This window comes from Borostomias antarcticus, assembly GCF_949987555.1.
Source record: "Borostomias antarcticus genome assembly, chromosome: 26".
NCBI lineage: Eukaryota > Metazoa > Chordata > Actinopteri > Stomiiformes > Stomiidae > Borostomias > Borostomias antarcticus.
In genome coordinates, this window is record NC_140259.1 from 8,790,218 (window position 1) to 8,797,717 (window position 7,500).

Below are 7,500 nucleotides of genomic sequence, written 5' to 3' on the forward strand. Positions count from 1 at the left end.
GTGTGTGTCTCTGTCTGTCTGTGTCTGTGTCTGTCTCTCTCTGTGTGTGTGTGTGTGTGTTTTTGTCTGTGTGTGTCTGTCTGTGTGTGTCTGTGTGTGTGTGTCTGTCTGTGTCTGTCTGTGTGTGTGTGTGTGTGTGTGTGTGTGTGTGCGCTCCAGGCTGGAGTGGCTCTGGGGGCCTGGGGGCCAAGGAGCAGGGCATCCAGGACCCCATCAAGGGCGGGGACGTGAGGGACAAGTGGGACCAGTACAAGGGGGTGGGCGTGTCCCTGGACGACCCCTACGAGAACTACCGCAGGAACAAGAGCTACAACTTCGTGGCGCGGATGAAGGCGCGGGAGGAAGGGATGACGGAGGGTCCTGGTGAGTCCTGCTGCTTTTCCACACCCTCACACTGAAAACCCACACGTAGGACACACATCTGAGACTTATGGGGCCGGGGGGGCGGCTGTAGCTCAGTCGGTAGAGCGGGTCGTTCAGTGATCGAAGGGTCAGCGGTTCGAATCCCAGCTCCGACTGTCCACATGTCGAAGTGTCCTTGAGCAAGACACCTAACCCCCAAAATTGCTCCCAATGAGCAGGTTAGCACCTTGCATGGCAGCTACCGCCATTGGTGTGTGAATGTGTGTGTGAATGGGTGAATGAGAGGCCATTGTAAAGCGCTTTGAGTGCCGCTAAGGTGGAAAAGCGCTATATAAGCGCAGTCCATTTACCATATGTAGCAACACCAATAACAGATAAACAAATAATACATAATATAATAATAACTCTCGTTTATTTACAGTCACCCGTGAAACCCCAGAGGCTCCTCCCACCGAGTGATGACGAATAATGAGAAGACAACCTCCTACCCAGAATACACCTCTCCTTACTGTTAGTTTTGTACAGACAACAACAGTCCAATCAGCACCTTTCCCTCACTCCGATCCTATTGGCTGGGCCCTCACTAAGGCTGGGACGGGGGTTGTGATCGTGAATGTGGCCTTTTTTGTGACGTGATCGTCTTTCGTGTTTTTTTTCTCATGACTTTGACTTGGAAGACTTGGATTTAGTTAAACGTTATGTGTTTCTCTTTTGTACAAAAAATCACAAAATTAGCAGCTGTAGTCAGAAAAACTTCCCTTCACCTGCTGTAGAGAAATAAAAGATTTAAAAAAACGAAACCCCTTTCTGTGGTCTGATGGTGAAAGTGCTCACACTTAGAACAAGCATGACTGACACAGCAATAGTTCAGAATATAAGCATTTAAAACATGGCTCGTTTGTTACAGTATAAATGCTCAAAAACCTGAGTGGAAATATTATACATGATTGGAGATGAAGAAATGTGAATCTCATACAAATCCTATTCATCCCCACATTAAAACAGGATGTGAAAAGTACATGATTTATTCTCATATGGTCTGGAGGAACATTCACATCAAACAAAACAAAGTAACAATTGAAGAGTTTGGCCTAGAAGAACATGTATTTGTGTCATCTGATCTCCTGCAGGACCTCCTGGAGAGCCTCCTCCATGGTCAGTCTGGGAGGTTTGTGGCAGCGGATGAACTACAAAACACAATGCAGCATGGTCTCAGTCTAGAACTACAATACACACAATGCAGCATGGTCTCAGTCTAGAACTACAATACAAACAATGCAGCATGGTCAGTCTAGAACTACAATACAAACAATGCAGCATGGTCTGTCTAGAACTACAATACAAACAATGCAGCATGGTCTCAGTCTAGAACTACAATACACACAATGCAGCATGGTCTCAGTCTAGAACTACAATACACACAATGCAGAGTGGTGTGTGTACCTCCCGGGTGTCCTCCAGGGTGGTGTATGTGTGTGTGTGTGTACCTCCAGGGTGGTGTGTGTGTGTGTGTGTACCTCCCGGGTGTCCTCCAGGGTGGTGTATGTGTGTGTGTGTGTACCTCCAGGGTGGTGTGTGTGTGTGTGTGTGTGTGTGTGTGTGTGTGTGTGTGTGTGTGTACCTCCCGGGTGTCCTCCAGGGTGGTGTATGAGAGTGTGTGTGTGTGTGTGTGTGTGTGTGTGTGTACCTCCAGGGTGGGGTGTGTGTGTACCTCCAGGGTGTCCTCCAGGGTGGTGTGTGTGTGTGTGTGTGTACCTCCAGGGTGTCCTCCAGGGTGGTGTATGAGTGTGTGTGTGTGTGTGTGTGTGTGTGTGTGTGTGTGTGTGTGTGTGTGTGTGTGTGTGTGTGTGTGTGTACCTCGCGGGTGTCCTCCAGGGTGGTGTATGAGTGTGTGTGTGTGTGTGTGTGTGTGTGTGTGTATATATATACCTCGCGGGTGTCCTCCAGGGTGGTGTATGAGTGTGTGTGTATGAGTGTGTGTGTGTGTGTGTGTGTGTGTATATACCTCGCGGGTGTCCTCCAGGGTGGTGTATGAGTGTGTGTGTGTGTGTGTGTGTGTACCTCGCGGGTGTCCTCCAGGGTGGTGTATGAGTGTGTGAGTGTGTGTGTGTGTGTGTGTGTGTGTGTGTGTGTGTACCTCGCGGGTGTCCTCCAGGGTGGTGTATGAGTACCCTGCAGGTTCAAGGCTGAGCAGCAGGGAGGAGTGCAGGTATCGGCTGGCCTGGACGAAGCGCCTGGTGACGACCAGCTGCTGCCTCAACATGTCGTTCAGCGCAAACACAGCAGGGCTGTACGCACTGAGGGCTGAGCACACACACACACAGGGTTCTGGTTAGCAGGGTTGAAGCAGCAGGAGGAGGGATATTGGGGGTACAGTACGGGGGTGTAGCTGTTCTTACCCTCCACAGCCTCCGCACTGACGGTGTGACTGGCCACCGGGGCGGGGTCCACATAGGCCGTCCCCACCGCAGGGCCCAGCGCTGCCATGCCTGGGGGGTCGGGTTTGACAGGATTCGGTTAAGTGAACAACAGAAACTGAGGTTTCCACCAAAAATCAGGAACCAGTACTCCCAAACCCCCAGAGAGAGAGAGAGAGTAGAGAGCAGCCAGACTGACCGGAGCTCCAGGAGTAGGTCAGTAGGTCAGGCTGGGTCTGGACCCCCGCCTCTCTCAGGGTCGGGTGGCGGGGGCGTGTCCGGGACCGCGGGGGCGGGGTGATTGTGCGGGACGAGGAGTCGGAGGAGGAGCCCCGGCTGAGTCTTCCGTCGCTCAGCGAAGCTCCGCTAGGGTGCGTCCGCACGCCGTAGGACCGGGACCGAGACCGACTGCTCTTCTCTGATAGGCTGGCGGAGCAGGCGTCGTCCCGCCCCAGGGACTCGGAGTTCGAGAAGCTGCGCTCGCTGACCTCGGTGACCTCGTCTCCCAGGCGCTCGGAGATCTCGCTGGCGCTCTGCGCCGTCTCGATTTCGCTCTCAAAGTCGCTCTCGTACTCCACCACCTCCTCCTGCTGCCCCTGGCCCTCAGAGAACATGTCCTCCAGCTGGGAGCTGGGACCAGGGGCCTCCTGCTGGCCCTCAGGGCCCCGCCTCCTCTGTCTCCCCACTCTGCCCTCCTTCTGCAAGAGAAGGCAAACACACAATCATGGATTCATCATCCCAAAAGAAATCATCCAAAGGGATCCATCAACCACAGAAAGAAACAATCAAGACAAGTCAATCAAACTGTCAAACATCCATCTGTGAACGGAATTGGCTTTAGAAAAGTGGAACATGAGAAAAAAGGCCAAAAACAAACACAGAACATGGTTGTGTGTTCAGAAGAAGGAACGTGATCCATCCCTGTAGAACACCATCAGTAATGTTCAGTAACATGATCCAGATGGAGACATGATGTTTGGGTCACCTTCTCTGCTGCTCTCTCCGAGGCTCCCAGGGTAATGGGCGCCAGGTCGTCCAAGGACATGATGTTGATCTTGAAATCTGCAGAGACGATACTAACGTCACAAACGTGTTCGCTGTCACTGGCGAGTCATTGTGTGTGTAGTTTTACAGCCAGGCGTTACTGCTAGCTACAGAGGGGTCAAACGGACTACAACTAATGTTGTTCTGACTACAGAGACACATCAACTCACCGTCGGACACTCCACTCCTCTCACTGATGGCATCATCCGAGTCCAGGGCCTCAGGGCGGAGCTCCACTAGGGAGCCCAAGGCCTCAGGGAAGAGCTCCTCAAGGGACGATACAGAGGAAGGGGTCCTTCTGAGGGGCCTGGCCCTGGGGGAGCCTCGTCCGGGGGGAGTGGGGGTGAGTACCACGGAGGGGGCGGGGCTCTGCTGGGGGCGGGGGTGGACGGGGGACACTCTGCGAGGGGGGGAGTGTGGGGAGCGGGACGGCGCTCTGACTGAGGAGGACCTGCCAGGCGCTGGAGGGGAGGGGCTAACCCTCTGCCTTCCTTTCTTGAAGGACTGGGAGGAGGAACAGGAGAATACAGGATCAGCGGTTAAGAGAGGCGAGCCAGGAACCACGAGAGCGCTGGTTCAAATAACCACACATCTGTCTATGTGCCCTTGAGCACACTGCAAACTGTTGGGGTTAAAGTTCAGAACACTAAGTGGCTTCGGTCTCCTAAAATGACCAAAACAATTCCGTTATTATGTGAGGATTATTGGGAGTGATGTGATTTTCACCAAAGCAACACGCATACTGTAGCATGACGGTGAGCTCTTATCGTTTAGGAGTGCACCTGACTACTGTGTAGGGACAGATATTATAGAATGTGTGATAGATCTGTGTAGAGACAGATATTATAGAATATGTGATAGATCTGTGTAGGGAAAGATATATACAGTAGATACATAGATTGTGAGATGGATAAAGACACAGTAACAGATCTATAGATTGTGAGATAGATAAAGACACAGTAACAGATATATAGATTGTGAGATAGATAAAGACACAGTAACAGATATATAGATTGTGAGATAGATAAAGACACAGTAACAGATATATAGATTGTGAGATAGATAAAGACACAGTAACAGATATATAGATTGTGAGATAGATAAAGACACAGTAACAGATCTATAGAATGAGGGATAGATAAAGACACAGTAACAGATCTATAGAATGAGGGATAGATAAAGACACAGTAACAGATCTATAGATTGAGGGATAGATAAAGACAGTAACAGATCTACAGAATGAGGGATAGATAAAGACAGTAACAGATCTATAGAATGAGGGATAGATAAAGACAGTAACAGATCTATAGAATGAGGGATAGATGAAGACACAGTAAAGCTCTGGGTTACCTCTCTAGTAGTTTTGTGTGCGGTCAGCAGACTGTCGTCCGGCGAGTCAGACCACCCTCCCAGCAGCTTCCTCATATCCTCCTCATCGCTGTCCAGACTGACCCCCTGGCGGGCCGCCGCTCTGGGCGGAGCTCTGGACCCGCCCGACGCCGGTGTAGTCATTTTGGAGCTGGTCTCCAGGGCCTCGGGGGCTGGAGGGACGGTCGGCGCCTTGCTCTTCAGGAAGCGTTTCCCCTCCGCGCTGAGGCTGGTGCCGGCCCGGGCAGACGGAGCGTCCTGAGACCGGGCGCCGGGCGGCGAGCCTCGGCCCGGGGACGGAGACGGAGGTGGCTCCTCCCTGGCCTGCTGGCGGCTCCGGATGCGGTCTTCGATGAGAGCCAGCTTGCTCAGCGTGGCATTCTGGGAACTCCGCTGAGAGGATGTCACGTACCTGGGGGAGACAGAGGTCAGAGGTCAGGAGGAGACAGAGGGAGGAGCTCAGGAGCAGATAGAGGGAGGAGCTCAGGAGGAGACAGAGGGAGGAGCTTAGGAGCAGATAGAGGGAGGGGGTCAGGAGGAGACAGAGGGAGGAGCTCAGGAGTAGATAGAGGGAGGGGGTCAGGAGGAGTCCACAACTCTCCCCCCAAAAAAAAAATGTTTCTGTCAAAGAGTTCACTAGTATTGTTATTCATAGTTTCATATAAATATACAATTATAGACTAGTTGAACTTATAGAAATATACAATTATAGACAAATTGAACTTACAGAAATATACAATTATAGACTAGTTGAACTTACAGAAATATACAATTATAGACTACTTGAACTTACAGAAATATACAATTATAGACTAGTTGAAGTTACAGTCAACCCCATGTTCCCCCTCCACGTACCTGGGCTCATGGTGCCGGCTCAGGGCAGGAGACAGGCTGCTTGCTGTAGCAGGCAGAGGGGCCTTCTTCAGGAACCTGCTCCCCCCGCCACCAGCTCCGGCTCCGGGGGCCTCAGGAGGAGGAGGAGAGGGGCTCCGGGCCGCCATCGCAGTAGAGCGGAGGACGTCGTCGCTCACCGAGCCCTCCGATGACAGGTCGCTCAGATCTGGGAGTGGGAGCTGCCTGGTCTTTCTCCTGGCTACGGCGTCCATCGAACCCTGAGGGTACAACACACGCTTCAGTCAGTGAATCTACCACCCAATATCTGCTCAAGCTGAAACACTACAAGTCTGCATTATTGTCACTGTTGTTAAGATTTCTCCAACTCACCGGTGTGTCTTTGACGTCTCTTTCTTCAGGGCCGGGTTTGGACATCCTCCGGCCAGACAGCTGAGCCCGGGCCCTCTCCAGAGCTGCGCTGGGGGCCCCGTGGTTCCACATGGCTGTCCACACTACTTATCTTGATCTCCTGTCCACTAGCTAATAGCTAGCTAGCATTGAGCTAATAGCTAGCTGGCATTAAGTATATAATCTCAAAATTAAGCATATAATCTCAAAATTAAGCATATAAACTCAAATAATCTTCAATAATGTTGGTCATGATGTATCATCCCAAGTGAAATCGGTCCCTCGTCCTCTTAAAGCTGGGTAGGGAAATGTAGACCTACAATATGCATCTCATTATAATATGCATCGTTTATAAATATTCATCTCATTCTTTAAATAGTGGATCATTCCGTATCTGGAGTTCAAAAGAAAAGTTGTGGACTTACAATCAGAACTGAGCCTAGCTAGATGTCCCATACTAGATACTAGATGTCCCATACTCACTGAGAAGATAGACACTCGCATTTGATGGTTTTGATTGTGATAATTAACCACGCAAATTGGCTATATTCTACAAACAAATGTATCCAGCGATCAAACGTTGTTTTTACATAGATCTTGATCTTGTATCCATCATGGGATGTTACGCGTTACTTTGTATCCATGGTACGAGTTGTTGTTGTTTATACTCAGACATCATCTCTATGCGTCTGCTCCTTCTACGGAAGCCCGGAGGCAGCGCGAAGTCATCTCAGCTATCCCACACGGGATAATAGCAGGTAAATGGCCTATAACATAATCTATTTATTTCATATGGTTTCTACTTTGCCTATCCTTGAGATAAGTCACTGCAATTGTGCATTTAGTTTTGTTAACTTTATCGAACTGTTGAAATTTTAAGTCTCCCCCCCCACCCCACCCCCACACACACACGACATGTCTCTGAGTTGTATCTGAGGTCAGATGTGTATGAATGTGTTTAATAGAAAATGCAGTCACAGAGAGAGAGAGACAGGTGGTTCCATCGTATTCTATAAGTCAAACAATACAATCATAATTACAAAGGTCACCGCTATATTCTTTCCAA

The 7,500-nt window shown here is 50.3% G+C and overlaps 2 protein-coding genes across 2 annotated transcripts in view; one reads left to right on the top strand and one right to left on the bottom strand.

Annotated features, from left to right (window-relative positions):
* Positions 1-1,111, top strand: part of cherp (calcium homeostasis endoplasmic reticulum protein) — a 16,814-nt gene extending 15,703 nt beyond the window's left edge. Inside the window, exons 18-19 of the mRNA XM_084459192.1 lie at positions 160-363; positions 785-1,111. Coding sequence (XP_084315318.1) covers positions 160-363; positions 785-822 — 242 coding nt within the window. The 3' untranslated portion in view covers positions 823-1,111. The remainder of the gene's footprint in view (positions 1-159; positions 364-784) is intronic.
* A 187-nt stretch (positions 1,112-1,298) lies between these two features.
* On the bottom strand, positions 1,299-7,009 carry cUnh19orf44 (chromosome Un C19orf44 homolog). Its single transcript, XM_084459123.1, has 9 exons — positions 6,417-7,009; positions 6,048-6,304; positions 5,175-5,604; positions 3,995-4,328; positions 3,766-3,842; positions 2,980-3,478; positions 2,763-2,852; positions 2,501-2,667; positions 1,299-1,550 (listed from the first exon to the last, which is right to left on the bottom strand). The coding sequence occupies exons 1-9, from the start codon at positions 6,525-6,527 to the stop codon at positions 1,476-1,478; spliced, it is 2,040 nt and encodes a 679-aa protein (XP_084315249.1). The 5' UTR covers positions 6,528-7,009; the 3' UTR covers positions 1,299-1,475.
* Positions 7,010-7,500: the final 491 nt, after the last annotated feature.

Bases quoted from the DNA above. Each gene is read 5' to 3' on its own strand.
- cUnh19orf44 (XM_084459123.1), bottom strand. From the start codon at position 6,527: ATGTGGAACCACGGGGCCCCCAGCGCAGCTCTGGAGAGGGCCCGGGCT. The intron at 2,853-2,979 runs GTCAGTCTGGCT...CCGACCCCCCAG, and splicing joins GACCTACTCCTGGAGCTCCG to GCATGGCAGCGCTGGGCCCT. The intron at 2,668-2,762 runs GTAAGAACAGCT...GTGTGTGCTCAG, and splicing joins CAGTGCGGAGGCTGTGGAGG to CCCTCAGTGCGTACAGCCCT.